The 19,734-nt window shown below is 40.3% G+C and overlaps 1 protein-coding gene across 1 annotated transcript in view; it reads left to right on the top strand.

The window, feature by feature from the left end:
* Positions 1-19,734, top strand: part of FRAS1 (Fraser extracellular matrix complex subunit 1) — a 479,438-nt gene that overhangs the window by 235,836 nt on the left and 223,868 nt on the right. Inside the window, 2 exon segments of the mRNA XM_020988371.2 lie at positions 129-269; positions 12,218-12,361. Of these exon segments, the coding sequence (XP_020844030.1) occupies positions 129-269; positions 12,218-12,361 (285 nt within the window).

Raw genomic sequence — 19,734 nt, forward strand, 5'->3', positions numbered from 1 at the left:
AGACTCATTTGCCTTAGGGAAGAGGCTGATCTGAGTTATCTCGCTCCAGAAGAGTACAAAGAGTGTGCTTTTATTTTTTAATTTTTATTTCCTTGTTAATCACCACCTCTTGCTTTGTCTTTCTCCAGCTTGTCATGCTTCCTGTTTGGCATGTCAAGGGAAGAGCCCAGACAATTGCACATCCTGCACCACTTCCCAGGTCCTCTTGGATGGCCAATGCCTCCCCCACTGCCCACAAGGATTTTTCAGCCGGGAGGGTATCTGCTCCAGTAAGTGTTGCTCTGAATTCTTCCCATTGCTTCGTTTGTGTGGTGTAATGTTATTCCATTACATTCACTTGCCACTATTTGTTCTATTGTGACTCAGTTGATGGGCACCCTCTTGGGCTTCCATTTCTTTGCTACTCCAAAAAAATGTTGCTGTGAACATTTTGGTCTGTGTTGTCTATCTTTAACTTCTTTGCCTGGTTGTTGGGTGGATAGGTGAAAGGGTATGAAAGTTTATTGACTCCGGAAAAAGGCTCTCTAATGGCCCCTCTCCTTATCTGCAGAGAGCTTAGCAAATATTTTGACAACAATGGTAACTTGTACATGTACAGACATTCAGTCCATCAGGCATTGATTATACATTTACCGTATTTAAGGTAATCTACTAGATGCTGGGGCTGTAAAGACAACAGGGAAATATTCCATGCTTTCATGATGCTTATATTTGCCAGCAACTGGAGGGAAGAAATACACTAAGTTCAAGACAAGTATAATGTTTGTTTTCCTTCATTCTTACAAAGGACCAAAATGGCAGCAGTTGGGTCAAAGCACAATGGGTCTGACTGTGGCTGAATAGACCAATATGAGCTCAGAAGACTCTACCATAGATTGGGCAAAAATAGTCCATATTTGTCCAAATTAGGCAGTTTGGAGTGAGAGACAGCGATATTAGCTAGAGGGGCCAGCAAAGCCCCACAGAAGAGGGAGCCCCTGAAGACAGCTTTGAAGGAAACAGAGTCTGGAAAGTGGGCTTACGGAGAGAGGGTATTCCAGACCTGGGGAATTGTGCAGATTTGGGGATGCAGGAATTTAAAACCAAGTTTGGGAGAAAGCTAATCTAGTTTTGTTGGAATATATGGTGTCTGAAGGAAAGTAATGACAAATATGACTGGAAAGGTAGGAACCAGATTTTGGAGGGCCTTAAATGGAAGGCCTTGACACAATAGGTAACCATTGAATATTTTTGAGTTTCATAGAGAGACCTGTGCTTTAAGAATATGATTTTATTAGATGAGTAGTGTTTGAACTCAAGCAGGCTCAAGGTAGGGAGAACATTTAGGAAATTATTACAAAAGTCTAGGTGAGAGGCAATAAGGGCAGGAAACATGATGCTGCCTGTGTAAGTAAAGACAAGGGGGCATTTAAATAATAATTGTGATGCTAATTTAATTGATTATATTGGTGTTTGGTATTGTTTATAGCAAATCATTTAAAGTTTTTTAAAAGGGAAAAGGAAAGTAGAATCATTGAAACTTGGCAACTTATGGGATGTAGGGAATGAAGAAGAGGGAAAAATGAAGGGGCATTGTAAAGGTGGGAAGGCGGGGGTTCCTTAAATGAAAACTGGGAAGTTTGGTGAAATTAAGGGTTTAGGGAAGGGGCTCTTAACTCTTTTTGTGTTATGCATCCTTTCTCAGAATAATGTTTTTAAATGTATAAAATAAAGTACATGGATTTTAAAGGAAGCCAATTATATTGAAATAGTTATTAAGGTAGCTGAAAAAAAAAGTGCATGTATCTCCTGTTAAGAACCTTTGGTTTAGGGAAAAGTATGAATTCCGTCCTCTCGCTTGTTAATTGAGAAAGAAGAAGGAAGAGGTGTTGGGTGTGGCATTCCAGGTGTTAATGGGGTGCTTGTGAAATTGGGGACCTATGAGAAAGAATGAAATAACAGAGTGATTAACAATAGGGAAAAAAATTCCATGTGAAAAATAAAAAGAAAAAGGATCCAGAGAGGCCAAGAAAAATCCTACTGTGTGTCGGGGGGTTGAAAATAAGAAAAAGGGTTCCAGTGGACCAAGGAGAGTCCTACTGTGTGTTGGGAGGTCAGAGGGTAAAAGAAGGTCATGCTGAGGACAAAGGGAATACTTGTAGCTAAGAAACAAAAATGAGACTCTTTCTGAAGAGGGTGGAGCTGTGTGCCCTGAGGGGAATGATAAGCACACTCAAGCGAGCCATCATGGATGATGGCTCAGAGGCAGAAGAGGTTCTTAGCAGTGACTGTTCATTCCTACTGAGGGTAAGTAAGGTAAGTTATGTCTTCTGTTACCCATAGAACCTACCAAGGCTTGTCAAAGCAGATGACTAATACTCACTTCTGGTGATTCATGTGTGCCTGAATGTTATTGCCAGAAGGAACCTCGAAAGCATTAGTGAAAGTTGTGAAATCCTGGGCAAGAAACTCAAGACCTTAAGGCCAAGGGTGTGTAGGAGTCAGCTCCAAGTGGCTCTTGAAATCCAATTGTTAAATTTTCAGTATGTGAGCATTTACACCTTGGAAATCAGCAACCACTACAAAATGGCTCATCTGTGTTGTTGATTGTTCTAGACTTAAGGAAGTGATGAAGAAAATGTGAATAGTGCAGATTAAACTTTCAAAAAGTGCGTCCTGCATAAATGTATATTTTCCCTCCCAGAAAGCTGGTTGTTAAATATTTACCCTGAGGGAGACAAGGTCATATTTTAATTTTTGCTGCCTAACAAAAGCAAGGGCTTCAGAAGAGAAAGGCATATTGGGAAGGTGAACAGCTGGTTAAGAAGATGGAGCTTGAGAGTGAGATTTGGATTTCTGATCCATGGCATAACATGGGATTAAAGGCTCCTAGCTTTGGATAGAATAAACATTAACAAGGGCTGGTAATTACCTAGAATCCTACAAAACCAAGCCAAAAGTCTTTCAGCTGAAAAGGAAGGGAGGGGAATACAATTGCCAATATAACCAATTCTAGAGAGAATAAGTAGCTACATTGTCAGAAAATGAAATAAAGAGAGATAGTGCAGCAGTGAATAGCCTGTGACACTTAGGGTCAGAAAGCCTTCCATTCCAATCTTGACTCGGACTCTAGCTGTGTGACTTTGGGCAAGTCACTTGTGCCTCAGTTTCCTTGCCTGTAAATAAGAGGCTTGGCTTCTAAGACCCCTTCTAACTTTAAATCACAGACGCTGTGATCCTATATCAGTAAAGGTACCCTGAAGCTCGTAAGAAACAAGATCAAATGTTCTTTGAATTTGATTTTAACTAATAAAACCTGTGACTTTGGCTATCCCCATATGAATGCATAAAGTATAATGGGAGAGAGAACAAAGACAAATGCTTGATAGTTAAATAATAATAAAGTGATAAAACAGAAACAGTAAATTATAGGTAGCAAAAACTAGATAGTCTAATGCAAGAAGGCAGATATGTTCTATTTGGTATCTTGGAGACTTTTTGGAATAAGACCCATGACAGGAATATGGCTCTGGAAGGGTATAATTTACGCACAAGAAGTGGGATAGCATTGCGTGTGAAGAGTGTATCTTCATGTGAGGAAATCCAAGAATTGGTGCAGGAAAGTGTGTGGGAGTGGCTTTGGGTGAAGATCAGTAAGCAGAAACACTACTTTGCGGTATTGTCATGAGTATGTTCCAGACCATCTGGACAAAAAGAAGAAATAGACGAGAATTATGGGAAATATATCTCAAGCCTGCAATCATGGCATCACATAATGAGGAGTGGGGATGGGATATGGCTTCAGGTATCCAGACATCTGCTGGTTTGACAAAAGCAGAGCAGATAATAGTGTATTAAGTTTCCCTAATGATAAATTTCATCCTTCAAAAGGTAGAAGAAGCAACATGGAGGAATTATTTTCTGGGTTTCAGTTTTGTTGAGCTGGAGGTATTGATGGAGTAGAAATGATGGAGACCTTGTTGGGGAGTGACTGCCCTGTTTTAGATTTGTGATAGAGAAGGGGAAACAGAGTAGTCTGACATGCCCCCCAGATTTTGGGAGAGCTCCTTTCCAGGAGTGCAGAGGAAAGATAGAAGACTGCCATGACCTAAAATTCTATAGAGGAAGTTAGGTCAAGAAGGGATAGGAAACTCCAAGAATGAAATTCTGGAGACACAAAAAACAACCTTTATTTCCCTCCAGTAAGGAAGAAAAGGGAAGTGTTGTCTAAAGAGACTGATATGATTGTTCTGGGAGAGGACCAGTGACATCATGAGGGTGATGTCCTGACACAAAGTCCTCAGCCTCATGGTTTATGACTGATATGGAACAGGGTACTTAACCACCTAATTGGATTTTTAAAAGGTATATACATAAAATGGAAAACAACAGAATGAATAGTAAAGCACTTTGGAATAACCCTGTAAGAATAGATCTTCCATGAATTCTTCCTTCACCAGAGCTGAAAGTGATCTCTCCCTCCCTAAATTTCTTAGGATTCTTTGTGTGAACATCACTTTTGCCCTTATCACACTTTTCCTAATTTCATGGTTCTTTGTGCCCACGTCTCCTCTCTGCCCCTCTCCCTAAGCCCCATTGGGTTGTAAGTCATGGTGCCCCCTTATAAAAGTATTGTCAGAAGTGTTGATGAGTCAGACTTGGCAAGGAAAACTTAGGATCACAAAAAAAGGGTGTCTAAAAAAAATCTATATGAAGAAAAAGAGGAGGCCCTGTTAAGGGCCTGTGGGACATTAATGGCAGATGATACAGACTTCTGCCATTTTTAGTCTGGCTTTTGTGTTTTGTTTTGTCATGTTTGAAGGAGAATGATCTTTGCATTGGAAAGGACGGAACAGAAAAAGGCCATGGGGAGTGAATACCTATGAAAAGTTAGGTGCTAGATAGTAAGTGAAAAGTAGCTGCCCTTGATGAGTCCAAGATACCTAGCCTCAAAAATCTACATTCTGGGGTAGCGAGAGAGCTGCCTGATGGGATTGTTTTAGAACAAGGGTGTCAAACTCATAGAAATGGGACCCACTGAACCATACATAAGGATCTCTATGGGACGCATATTGACTTAGAAAACCACACATGCTTAAGCATTTAAAAAATTAATACATTAACACACTGAAACCAGGTAGGAACTACATTTTAATCTGGTTCAGGCCATACTCAGGAGCGTTTGTGGGCCACAAGTTTGACACCTCTGCTGTAGACGATTATGGAGAACAGTGAAAGTACCACAGTGAAAGGAAGAAACATTTATTATATGGTGCCTGCTATGTGTCAGGCCCTGTGCTAAGTTCTTTACAAATGGTTCTCATTTGATCCTGATGACAACTCTGGGAAGCAGGTCCTGTTATCACCCCCATTTTACAGATGAGAAAATTGAGGCATACTGAGGTTAAGTGGCCAAGGGTCACGCAGCTGGTGTCTGAGGCTGTATTTGAACTCAACTTGCTGACTCTAGGTCCAGCGCTGTATCCGCCTAGCTGCCTCAGCCACACCACAGGTTGGGATGGAATGTCAGATGTGCAAATTTTAAAAAGACGGAAGAGATAGAGGTTTAAAACCACAGGCTACTGAGTCTGGGGGATTCCCAGAAAAATTTCAGAGGGTATTTGGGGGTAGTGTATTATACCAGAAGGTACTGGGGACTGATATATTGTCTATGCCAGAAGGTATTGGAGACTGATATATCATATGTACCAGAAGGTGTTGAGGGCTGGTATATTGTATGTGCCAGAAGGTGTTGAGGGCTGGTATATTATATATACCAGAAGGTATTGGAGACTGATATATTATATGTAACAGAAGGTGTTGACAGCTGGTATATTATATATACCAGAAGGTGTTGAGGGCTGGTATATTATATATACCAGAAGGTGTTGAGGGCTGGTATATTATATATACCAGAAAATGTTGAGAGCAGGTATATTATATATACCAGAAAGTATTGGGGACTGGTATATTATATATAGCAGAAGATGTTGAGGGCTGGTATATTATATATACCAGAAGGTATTGGGGACTGGTATATTGTATATACCAGAAGCTACTGAGGGGATGACATATCATATATACCAGAAGGCATTGGGGGATGGTACATTATACCAGAAGGAAATATTAAAGGAATGATTAGTAAACATCTAGAAAAAGGAGGTAGAGGTGATCAGAAAGAGGTGGCTTGACATTATCAATGACTGACCATGCCAGACAAACTCTCTTTTGTAACCCTATTACATGATAGGGTAGACACAGGTAGATCTGAGAAATGTGTGATATAGTCTACCTAGATTTTTAGGGAAGAATTTGAAAAAGTCTTTCAACTTAATTCAGTTTAGGTATTTCTTTTAAAAAAAAGTCAATTTTATTTTCTTTTCAAGGTCACATTATCTCCCTCCCTCTTTGTCCCCTTTAAAAAACCAAGAAAAACAAATCCTGATACAAACATTAAAATACATTTTTTAAATGCCTGTACTGTGTTAAGTACTGGGGACACAAATAAAAAAATGTCCCTACCCTTATGGGGCTTGCTTGCCAATCCTGTGGAAAAGAGGAAAATGTGTGAACCAGTTGATATTATAATTAAGTGGTATTAGAACTAGGTTGCTATTAAGGCTTCAGGGTCAGTCTCAGATGAGGTCTCCGTGGAGGTGGCCCAGGAGTCTCTGCACGATCCTTGCTCTTTGACCCTGTTCTGGAGTCAGAACTGCTCTGTGGTCAGGAGGTCAGATTGCTCAGCATCCTTTATTAGACAGCATCCCGGGTTTTTTATATCCTGGTCCAAATAGATAAGAACATCACAGGCAGAGTGTAAAGACGTTTACGAGTCGTGACTTCCTGATTATAAAAATAGGAACATCTTTGTGGTTGCTGAGACAGGAAGAACCAGAAATAGGAACAGATCACATGGTGCAGATGGAGGGTACTTTCTTACTAGGGAGTCATTGAGACTAAGCCTGGTTCTATAGAGTCTTAATTGATTACTAGGATAAAGGTACATCACATCATATCTTCAGAGGATGCAAAGCCAACACTTTGGTGGAATATGGGATAAACAAGTTTATACCAGAGATCTCAACTTGTTGGAGCACTGGGCTGTGTTGAATAAGGTGATACAATAAATATAAATGGGGATCCTTATTCTTGCATTAAAATGCAAGGTCAGGTGGGCACGGCTAGGCGGTTGTCAATTTGAAGAGGACCTTGTACTTTTAGTGGACCACAAGCTCAGTATGAGGCAATGGTGGCCATACATGCTCGTGTGACCTTAGGAGGCATTAGGAATGCCAAGAACTAGGGAGGGATAGTCTGGCTGTGCTCTCTTGTGGTTAAACTAGATTTATTTGAGCCATTGCATTCAGACTACATTTTAGGAAAGAGGATTGGAAGCTGTAGAGCTTCCAGAAGGGGGTGACTAAGATGGTGAAGGGTTTTGAATTCATGAGGACTGGTTGAAGGAATTGGGAATGCTTCTTTCAGATAAGAGAAGACGCAGGGTGGCAGGATCATTTGTCTTCATGTTCTAGAAGAATTTTCACAGAGAAGAGAGATAACACTTGCCCTTCTTGTCTCCAGATTATAGAACTAGCCATCCCAAGGAGAATTTGTAGAGACAACTACTGTAGAGACTAACTACCTTTGGAGAGATATTGTACTCTGCCTTGTTGGAGGGTTTTCAAGTAAAGGTTGAGTGATGACTTATTGGGTATGTTCTGGCAGAGGGAGGGGAGCGATTCTTGTCAGGCATAGTTTAGAGTAAGGGATGTGTTGGACCAGCTCACGAGAGCTGATTGTTAAATAATCGTTGTGAGTATCTACAATATAATCCAAAGTATCCTCAGAAACCAGCACATGCCATAAATCAGGACTTTATTATTTTGTTGATTATCTGCCAGAGGTTCCCAAACTTATTTGGCCTACCGCCCTCTTTTAAGAAATTACGTAGTGTCTCCCTGGAATTCTAGTTTCTTTAACCCATTAATGGTTTTTTTTTTTAATTTGTGCCACCCAAGCTACTACCGCCCCCTGCGATCATTCCAGCACCTTCCAGGGGGTGGTTTCATCCAGTTTGGGAACCTATAGTAGATGTAAGAAAGTGATATAGAAAATGTTATAATGTAGATTAAACTTAAAAGTATGCCATGAAAACAATTTTCCCTGTCCCCTCCCCCCTCCACTCTCCTTCCCACAGGGAGCTGACAGTTAAATATTTATTAGCAGACTCCTGGTCAGATCAGATGTTCTATTACCTCTGAGATTCTGCAGTTTATTTGACAAGAAATGGAGGCAGGGATTTGATCTTTTAGCTCTTAGCAGTTCAGGTATTTTAGTTTACAAATCTGTATTCCTCAAAACCTTAGTGTTCCATATGATGTGAATATGGTTACTGTGAGAAAATATTGATGCGAATTACATTTTCCCATTGTTAGGAGATATGAAAATATTACATACAGTAAAGTTTCCATAGGGAAGTAACCTTACTTTCTTCTTTTTTTGCTCCAGTGTTTCCCCAACTCCCATTTTTCTGGTTTTATACCATGTTACCAGGGTTCCTGAACCAGCATTTATAGATTCCACCAATATATTTCATGCCTCAAACTGATCCGGGACCACAATGGGTTGTGAAATGCTGTTTTATGCTATTTAATATAAGCTAAGTATTATTTCCCTCCAGAACTTTCCTTGCAAAACATTTTTAACCAAAACATTTTAAAAAATATTCTCTTTGCAGGTGGGTTGTTTTATCTTTATGTAGGCTTAGCAGGGGGAAAATATAGTCCCTCTGGTTTCTGAATTTTTATGTTTGTTCAAAGCTATCAGTCTTTGGGTATTTTTCCCCCAAAAGTGTGTTTGGTTTCCCTGTGTTGTAATTACATTTTGTTTGAAACCTAAGTCAGAATGCTTCTAGCATGAACTTTTGTGTTCTACATCTTCCCACCCACATGAATCCTGGCAGATGGTACCATGGACCAGCAGCCTCCCCAGGTCACTGGGAGGGTGCTGGGAAGGGGGAGGGAATGGAGCACAGGGTTCATCCTGGGAAGACTGGCATCTGGGAGATTAGCCGCTTCCAAGTTCCATTCTCAGGAATGCAGAGTGAGGAATGGTTGTTAGCCTTTTCATCAGTATTCCATTTGCTGAACCCATCTTGGCTCTCTGCCCAGAAGAGAAGCAGTTGGGTGTACCTGCAATCGCTGCTTGTGCTTTCCACAAGCTACCTGTCAGGAAAGGGGACCCAGTCTACCCCCAGTCTCATTCTTCCTTTCCCCTCCCCCCTCAGTATCAGACTTGCCTAGACCTCCCCTGCCCTTGGCAAAGAGGGCTTTCCACTTTCTCCCATGAGCTCAGTGCCCGCTGCCGGCCTTGGCAGCATGAGGCACCACTGCAGCTGCTTTCTCCTTTTAGGCACTGCTGCCCTCCTTTCTTTATTGCTCACACCCTAAGGTGACTCTTCCTTAAAAAAAAAAATACAAGATGTCTTCTCAGCTTGGTGTATGGCATGTGAAGGGAGAGAGAAATTACTGCATGTAATTTTGCTGAAGGAATTGGATTTCAGACCCAGGTCCGCGGGAGTTGTAGTGGGTGGGGCATCTGGGAGTTGTTTTGTGAGTCACATGAACAAAGGCAGCACCTTTTGCCCTTTAGTTTATTTTGCTTTTTGTTTATTTATCTTACTTTCTGTCAGAGCTAGGACAAGGCATTTCTACTTTATTTATTTATTTGCTTTATTTATTATTGGCTTCTTTCTTTTCTTTTCTTTCTTTCTTTCTTTCTTTCTTTCTTTCTTTCTTTCTTTCTTTCTTGCTTTCTTTCTTTCTTTCTTTCTTTCTTTCTTTCTTTCTTTCTTTCTTTCTTTCTTTCTTCTTTTCTCCCTCCCTCCTTCCTTCCTTCCTTCCTTCCTTCCTTCTTTCCTTCCTTCCTTCCTCTCTCTTCCTTCCCTCCCTTTCTCTGTCTCCCTCCCTCCCTCCCTCCCTCCCTCCCTCCCTCCCTCCCTCCCTCCCTTCCTCCCTTCCTTCCTTCCTTCCTTCCTTCCTTCCTTCCTTCCTTCCTTCCTTCCTTCCTTCCTTCCTTCCTTCCTTCCTTCCTTCCTTCCTTCCTTCCTTCCTTCCTTCTTTCTTTATTTTAGTTTCTGTCAGAGATAGGACAAGGCATTTGTTCTCCCCGAGTGTAAAGGGGCTAACAGCTCATTTCTACCTTAAGATCCATTTGGGGTAAGTATAATTACACATACAACTTAAGAACCCATTTAGTCCATGCTCTACAAACAAACCCAGGTAGGAACTGATAAAATCAAATGAGAAAGCATGTAAGCAATACAGAATAGTAAAGTAAAAATAGAGAAAATTGAATGGTAATATCATCGTTACACACACACACACACACACACACACATGCACACATGCGCGTGTGTGCGCGTGCTCTCTCTGTCTCTCTCTCTCTCTCTCTCTCTCTCACTCTCTCTCTCTCTCTCTCTCTCTCTCTCTCTCTCTCTCTCTCTCTCTCTCTCTCTCTCTCTCTCTCTCTCTCTCTCCCCTCTCCCCCCCCCCCAATTCACGAAGGGGAGTCTCCACCTTACACTCCAGATAGGTTTTCGTCTGAGATAACAAAGAGCTGTGTTGTTTAGGGAACACTTGGGCTGCATCCGTCTTCTCCTCCTCTGGTTCTCTTAGTGTAGTCCCAGAGTCTGCTGCCACCACACTCTGTCTTTTTAACCATCTTCTATAAAATCACTGTCCTGGCTGAGCAAGTGGGTTTCTGGATCACGATATAAGGTGGACAGATTCCTAGCCAGAGATGGGGTAGGTCTCAGGAAGTATGTCATCTGGCCAATCTAATCAACAGGACTTGACAGTAAAAAGGATTAGGAGGGAGGGGGGAGAAGATTGCCAGTATCTGCCCCCTGAAGTTAGATACTGCAGATTGAATGAAGGAAGAAAATAGCAGTTGAGATACCCAAGAAGCCCACAGATTCAAGAATGGAGCTAGTAGTAATAGCAACAGCGATGGCTAGCATTTCTATATCACTTGAAGGTTTATGAAGTAGTTTACATGTGTTAGCTCATTTGACCATGCATACCCAAATGCCCAAAGTTCAGACATCAAACAAGGTCCTGATGCGAAGGGGCAAATTTGGGCTTCTGGGTGTCCCTGAGACTTGGTCCAAAGAAAGCCTTCGTTCTTTCCTAGCCTGCTGCTGTTTCTTCTCTTCTCCTGTCATGGAGAGCAGAATTTACAAATAATATTTAAGAATGTCTCTGGTGCAAGTGCCCACCTTTAAGTGACCGCTTCTGTTGGCATCCTTGGTTCTGGCTCCTTTGACAGCTTTCTCAGGCACAGGGTGCACCATTGGTTAGATCATCAGACTTGGCTTAAGGGGCTGGGGTAGTGGTGGTGAGGGGATGGTGGTATGTGAGGTAGGTCTGCTGCTCACTTGCTCTGTGACCTTGAGAACGGCACTGAAACTATGTCAATCTAGCCAAGTTTGCTTAGCCACAAGATGAGCACCAAAGTGCTGAAATGAAGCTCCAACACCATCTTCTATATCAGGGGTTCTTAACTGATCTTTGTGTCACAGATCCCTTTGGGGATCTCATGAAGGCTTTGTGCTCTTCCTCAGAAATGATGGAATTTGGACTTAGGGGGTTAGTGAAAATCAGGGTGTAATTCCCCCCCCCCCGTTTTATGTTTCCACATTTCCCACCTCCGTGGACACTTTGGAATCTCATGTTGGACCCCTAAGTAGTTTAAGGACCTTGGTTATGAAACGTTTTTCAGATCCCCTCAAATGCTAGTGATCCCCAGCCAGGTGCTTTGTAATTAACTACTCTAGATTATTTTATATTGAATTGTAATGTTCTTCTTGTCTCCTTGGTTAAAATGTAAGCTCCCTGGGAGTAGAAATTGTTTCATTTATTGTATTTGTAATCCCAGCAATAAATGTTTTTTTGATTGGTTATCTATATCTCTTTTTGGGTGATGCTTTAATATTCTGTCTAGAGGGGAATAGCCTTATGGGTATAAGGAATGAGTAACAGTCCAATGAGGGGGAAGATACCCCAAGGTGATTCTTGCTTGTCCAAGCATCCTCAGAAGTCTTTTAAGTGGTCAGAAGACACGCTGCCATCATCATTGTTAATTACTCTTAGGAATGTTTTTGACTTGTTTAGTAATGGTGTTTCTTTTTTCATTAGTATGCTGCTGACCATAACCCTGAAATTTTCTTTTCTCCAAGTGTGCCATCCCTCATGTAGAGAGTGCCTGGGCCCTACGGACTCTGACTGCATCACTTGCCATCCCCATGCTCTTCTTCTGAGTGGAACCTGCAGTACCAGATGTAAAGAGGAACAGTACCTGAACCTTGTGGGCTATTGTGTGGGTGAGTCAAAGTCTTTTGGGAGCCGTGAGAATCCAGTGATGTTCTAGGTCTGCAGATCAGGTCTTTCTTACTCACCTGCCAACAACACTCTGATATTTCTGAGAGAAGATTAAGCTGTCTAGTTCATTTTAATAATGATAACACCTATTTATCAACAAGGAAATATCAAACATTTACCACTCGTTAGAAGCACAAAGATTGCTGCAGTCTCTGCTCATTGGGAGTTTGTGTTCTAATGGGGAGGTCAAACAAGTACATTTGTTTAAGTCTGTGCCAGATGATGTAGAAAGGGAATAAATGCAAATAAATACAAGGTCATTAGTGAGGAAGGGTACTGGCAGCTGGGGGAGGTATAAGGCAAGGAGTCATGTCTAGGTGGTGCCTTTTCTTCTGGAGAGCCCACTGTCTATTTGAAAAAACATTCCAACTGCAGACACTTGACACTTACTAGCTTTGTGACCCTGGGCAAGTCACTTAACCCTGAATGCCTCACCAAAAAGCAAAAAAAAAAAATTCCGTGCATTATTTCAATGCCCCTTAATACTAATCAATTCCCTTTATTGATTATCTCCAATTTATCATATATATCTATATATATATCTATCTATATCTATATCTTGTTTTCACGTAGTTGTTTGGATTTTGTCTCCCCTATTAGACTGTGAGCTCCTTTGGAACAAGGACTGTTTTTTGCTTTCTTTTCATGAGAGCTAGGTGGATAGAACACTGGGCTTCCAGTCAGGAAGATCTGCTTTCTAATTCTGCCTGAGACACTGGCTGTGTGACCCTGGGCATGTCACTTAACTTCTGTCTGCCTCAGTTTTCACATCTGTAAAATGGGGGATAACAGTAATACCTACCTTCCAATGTTGTTGTGAGGATTCAATGAGATAAAGAAGTACTTTACCAATCTTAAAGTACAAAATAAATTCTAACTATTATTGTGATTATGATTACTGTCATCATAGTTGTCTTCATCATTGTTCTTATCTCCAGCACGTAGCACAGTGCCTGGAACACAGCGGGCACTTAGTAGATGCTTGTTGGCTGACTGGTAACTGATTGCTACGTCCGCATTTGCCCCTCGATTGTCAGAACCACGACCTCTTGCTTTCAGCCGCTATGTTGGATGTTTGTGCCAAAAATAAATCAGCTACTACAAAAACTGGGGGGTTTTCCCCCTCTTCTTTAAATTCAGACTTCCAGAAGATAAAAACTAGGAGAAATGTGATGAATCCAAATAATGACAAAGCCCCTTCATTAATTGTAGTCTTTACCCCTCTTGCTTGTCCTAAAACCAGAGGTCTCCAAACAATTTTTACTCCTATTAATGCAACATTTTTGAGCATGTGCCCCCAATATCTGTATGTTTACTTATTTATAAGTTTTATATGTGCACTACTCTATGAATAATCATTAAGATTATGAAACATGCACAAAAATAAACATTAACATGGATAGGAGAAAAATGCAATGATATATTTAAAATGTTTCATTTTTAATGGGAAACATTTTACTCTTACTAAAGTATTACTGAATAACAGTGATGATACTTCAGTAAACAGAGTATGTTGACCATCCTTGATGATTTTGGGAAATCATAGTCTAACACTTAGTGATACAGTGATTCAGGGGTCTGGTTCTAAGTTCAGTTTATTTGGATATTGAGTTTTAACACTTGTTAAAGCTGAAAAAGATACTTCCTAGAGAGCCAGATGGGAAATGTGACAAATATAGAAAGGTTTTTGTTGAAATTTAGCTTGTAAATGACCATTTTACCGGAAGGCAACTCATTGGAAGGTATCATGTTTTTATATATGTGTGTGTGTGTGTGTGTGTGTGTGTGTGTGTGTGTATACACACACACACACACACACACACACACACACACATATAAATAAAAATAAAATTTGGGGGGGGGCTAGTCAATGGGGTGAAGTGATTTGCCCAGGGTCACACAGTCAGTCAGTGTTATGTCTGATGGCAGATTTGAACTCAGGTCTTCCTGAATCTAGGGCTGGTGTTCTATCCACTGTGCCACCTAGCTGCCCCTTTTATATATATTTTTAACGCTTGGCACACAGTATTTAATAAACGCTTATTTCCTTCTTGCCATTCAATCAAGAGAAGGTTCCTGAGTGCCAACGTACAAGGCATTGTGCTAAATAATATGGGAGATGCAGAGATGCAAAAAACCAGTTCTTTTCCCAAGGAATTTATCATCTGGGTAAGGCAATAAAACCTTGAGATAAAAAGTTGCATGATAAAACAAGGCAATGGGAGCTTTTTAAGGATGAATAGGATTAGGATTATATTTTTTAAAAAATTTAACAGGTATTTTTTTCAGTTTTTATGCATTTTTCCTCCTACTGAGAAATACAAAATCTTTGTAATGAATACAGTCAAGCCAAATGAATTTCCATATTGACCACATCCAAAGAATGTATTTTTCATTCTCCATTTAGTCTATCACCTCTCTTCCAGGAGGTGGACAGCATCCATCATCATCAGCTATCTGTAATCAGGACTGATTGTTATGTTGATCAGAGTTCTTAAGTGATTAAGTTTGACTTATTGCTGACTGTTCTATTGGAAAGATTATTGAGAGTAAGGAATGTGTCTTACTGAACTTTGTGTTTCCGAAAGTGCTGGGCCCCTTAGTAGCCTAGGGTCCTGGGGTCAGGAAGGCCTTCATTCAAATATGGTTTCAGACACTCATGCAAGGCACTAACCCTCTGTCTGTCTCAGTTTCCTCATCTGTAAAATGGAGATAATAATATCACCTACCTGTCAGGGTTTTTGTGAGGATTAAAGGAAATTATATTCATAAAGTGTTTTTTAAACCTCAAAGCACTATGTAAATGTTAGTTGTTATTACTGTCATCATTATTACTTAATTAATGTGTTAAAAGAATCAGTGAAATATGTGCAGGAAAGAAGAGAGAGGATACTATAGGCTGGCAGAACAGTGTGAATCATGGCATCAGGTAAGAATGCTCAGGTCATATTGAAGTAGACCGCCTTGGCCAAAGTGGAATGACAGACCAGGGCCAGATTATGTGGGGACCTTGAGAGCCAGGTTTAGGACTAGAGATTTTATCTAATAGGCAATGGCTAGGCAGTAAACGGTTTTTTTGAGCAAGGGAGTGACAGAGTGAACATTTTGTTTCAGAAAGATTAATCTGGTGGAAGAAAGTATGGCGGAAGGATTGGGACAGTAGGTGATTGGAGGTGGGATACTAGTTAAAATGCTTCAGATCACCTGTTTGTTGGGTGAGATAGTAAGTTCCTGAAGTAAAGTGGTGGCTTAGCTTTCCTCATATTTTAGCATAGATTTTCCATTTGGAATCCATTCTGCATTGCAAATACCTATTTTTAATGGAGATATATACACCAAAGTATATAAGGCAATTTTTATGAAGATATATATATATATATATATATATATATATACATACATATATATATATATATATAAAATTATGTAAGGAGAAATGAAAAAGGAAATAGAATAAAGCTTCAAAATAATAATAATAATAATAGCTAACATTTATATAATGCTTATAACGTGCTAGGCTGTTTGCTCCCTTTCCCATCAATTAGGTGATTGGAGGAGTTATTAAGTCTCAAGGTTGCTGGGGATCCCTAATATAGAGAATTGTGGGGCTAAATTCAGTGAAACTCCAACCTCATATGAGTAAAATCCAATCAAAGTTTAAGGGACTGAACCTGCTCTGGTGTTCCTGGAGATTTGTTGTATTCAGTACTGGTTTGGACTTTGGAGCCCTACGCTGAGGGCTAAGAAATAATTTTCTCATACAGAGATTATTGTAATCTTTTTGGTTGACTTGTAATTCTTTTCAGTGACCTTTCCCAGCAACTCATTGACCCTCAAGTGTGTTTTCCCATTCAAGTAATTCCCGTCTAATCACACCCTTGCCCCTGTCCTTGGTATCATGTTTCCTTCTTAGGTAGAGGAATTTTAAAAGGTCACTCCTTATCCAGTGCTCCACTTCCCCTGGTGTCTAGGATTCTGAAACCTCCTTTTTAAGGAGGAGATGCTGGCTCAGGTACATGGTGAGCCAAGTGGATTTTTAAATCTTTGTGTTTGTGAGTGTCCTAAGAAGTACCGAGTTCTGATAGGAAAGGGAATAAACATTTGTATGGCACCCACACTGTGCTAAGTGCTTTTTTAAAAATTCATTTTATTTTATTTTTAATTTGTGAAATAAAACAAGCATTTCCATAATATAGTATAATACAAAACCGCAAATCTGCTATGTACAACTTGCTATTACTTTTAAATATATGCTTAAGTTATCATGTAAATTTGTTCTTCCCTCTATTTTCTTCCCACCCCCCCCCCCGGCTACCCTAAGGCACAAATATGTGTGTGTATGTATATATATATATATATATATATATATATATATATATGTATGTAAAATCATTCTGTTTATCAGTTCTTTTTCTGGATGCAGATAGCTTCTTCCTTCATACGTCCTTTGTAGTTAATTTGGGTATTGATAATAGTCAAAATGACTGAGTTGCTCAAAGTTATTCTTAAAACAATATTGTTGTTATCGTATATGATGTTCTCTTGGTTCTGCTCAGTTTGCTTTTCATTATTTCATTCAAGTTTATCCATGTTTTTGTAAAATCAACAAGCTTATCATTTCTCACAGCATAGCAGTATTCCATCACAATCATATACCACAGTTGGTTTACCCATTCCCAATTGATGGGCATCCCTTCAATTTCCAGTTCTTTAACATCACAAAGAGAGCTGATAAATATTTTATTTCTAAATATTTTATTTTATGTTCTATTTTAGAACACAAAGGTTCTTTTCCTTTTTCCATAACCCTCTTTGGAAATAGACCTAATAGTGGTATTGCTGGGTCTAATAGGCAGTTTAATAACTTTGGGCATACTTCCAGATTGCTCTCCAAAATCAGTTCACAGTATTCCCATTTTTCAGTTTGAGAAAACTGAGGCAAAGAGAGGTTAAGTGAGGTGCCTGGGATTACATAGCTAGTCAGTGTCTGAGGCTGGGCTTGAACTCAGTTCTTCCTAACTTTAGGCTCAGTGCTCTATACAGCTGCTTCTGTTGGAGACAAACCAGAGAATCATTTGGCTCCTGGTGGACCATTGGTAGAATATGCTTCTACTGCCCTTGTTGAACTCATACCATGTAAAGCTTGTTTGGTCCTCCAAGAATAGAATGTTGATTGTTGGGTCCTGCATGTGTGCTGGGAAAGCCTTTATTCAGAGTATTTAAACTCCTTGGATGCTGTATGAAAAGCTATTTTCAGAGACTTCTTCATTGCTTTTAACTGTATAAAAAGGAATGTTACATTTAATTCAGCATGCAAATAGTGCCAACATCCTTGGGGGCAGGTCCAGTGACTTCATTGTACTTTTTTTCTGTGGACATATACTATCTTCCTGCAGTGCACCCACACCTCAGCCCCCAGCTCCTCCCACTCTGATGTATCCCAAGATGTATCAAGGAAAAGTTGCACCTTGTGAAGCTTAGGCCAAGATCGAAAAATTCCAACCTAGACAAATCACTCCCAAAAGAGGAAAAAGCAACAGACATAATAAAAACTGCATTCATTCAAATGCTTTCATTTTCTACTCAGTATGAATATTCTCTGTATAGTTTTAGTAAAATAAATTATCTCTTTGCTCTTAGCAGCCAGCAAAATGTTTCAAAGCCTTGGGTTATTGCTGCTTTGATCTTGCAGCTATGATATGATTTCCCTTCTTCATAGAAAAGAGGAAGAATTAAAGAAGAAAATATAGACAAGGGCAAGGGAGGAAAATGTCTGTGATTGAACAAAGGGACTTTTTGAGAAGTTTCTTCTGTAAATATTTGTTAAATGCCTGCTGTGTGTAGAGCTCTGAGGTAGCTCCTGGATAAGGTTTGAAATCTGCAAGTAAAACATGACGCCCTGCTCTCTTGGAACTACTAGTGAATATGCTACCAGTGCAAATCCCTGCCATTCAAAATAATCCATTAGAGAGTTATTGAGAGGTCGAGGTCAAATGCTTCATGAGGAGGGAAAGATCATTTCTGGCTAGGAGTGTCAGGAAGGGTTACCAGGTAGATACGGCATTTAAGGGGAGTAGGCAGCCCTGCTGTAGGAAACACCATGAGTGGACATATGGCAGTAGTCACAGGTGGGTCATGGGTAGGAGTGAGTAATCAAATTAGGTTTAAGTAGAGAGCAATATGGAGTGGAATGGCATGAAAGAAATTGTGGAGAGGTACTGATTATGGAGGACTTTGAATGCTTAGGCCAAAGGCGTTTGGGCTCTACCTCGTATGTGAGAAGGAACCCTTGAAAGATTTTGAGTAGAGGGAATGGAGTGACCTGACCAGATCTGTACCGCTAGTGAAGTATCCCTTCCTGTGACCTCCTATGCAGAAGGAGGGCTGCGAACTCCTCCTGAATCAGAAGGCAGTGTGGATGCCCTTTCTTTGCGAGAAAGTGCCCGGAGCTGAGGAAGAATGAATGAATGAATGAATGAATAATGGCCTTAGGTTATCTTGAAAGTCTGGACAGTACATTATCAAGCTATGAAGGAAGAAAGGAAATAATCATTTATTAAGCACCTACTGTGTCCCAGGCACTGTGCTCAGAGCTTTGTAAATATTATCTCATTTGATCCTCACAACGACTCTGAGAGGTTGGTGCTGTTATTATCCCCATTTTACAGATGAGAAGACTGAGGCAGACGGGTTAAGTGACTTGTCCAAGGAGTCTTGGAAGTGTCTCAGGTTGGATTTGACCTCATATCTTGCTGACTCCAGAGACAGGGCTCTATCCAATGCCAAGTTGTTACCAATATATCTATATATCTATGTGTGTGTGTGTGTGTGTGTGTGTGTGTGTGTGTGTGTGTGTGAGAGAGAGAGAGAGAGAGAGAGAGAGAGAGAGGAGAGAGAGAGAGAGAGAGAGAGAGAGAGAGAGAGAGAGAGAGAGAGAGAGAGAGAGAGAGAGAGATTGATTGCAGATTTGGCTCACTTTGCATGCTGAAATACATTTTAGCAATTACCTTGGGTTTTTTTTTTTCAGGGCACACGGATTCTTTGTGCTCTGAACCTGATTAGAGCCATGTGTCCCCCATTTAGAAAGCTTGTTAACAAATGTATTTTATCCATAAACACCTTTTACAGCCTCACTGTTTCCCCTTCCAATTCAATGTCATCCATGTTTCTAAAGAGAAAGGACCTAGAAAATTCAGGTATGGGAGAGATTTATTAGAGACAATTAGCGGTGCTTATCAGTGATCAGGGTTTCTACTTTTGTTTGTAAAGGAAGTAGATTGAACAGTGGATTAAGAAACATATATCAGTCTCTCAC

This window comes from Phascolarctos cinereus, unplaced genomic scaffold (assembly GCF_003287225.1).
Source record: "Phascolarctos cinereus isolate Bilbo 61053 unplaced genomic scaffold, phaCin_HiC Scaffold_9;HRSCAF=440, whole genome shotgun sequence".
Lineage (NCBI taxonomy): Eukaryota > Metazoa > Chordata > Mammalia > Diprotodontia > Phascolarctidae > Phascolarctos > Phascolarctos cinereus.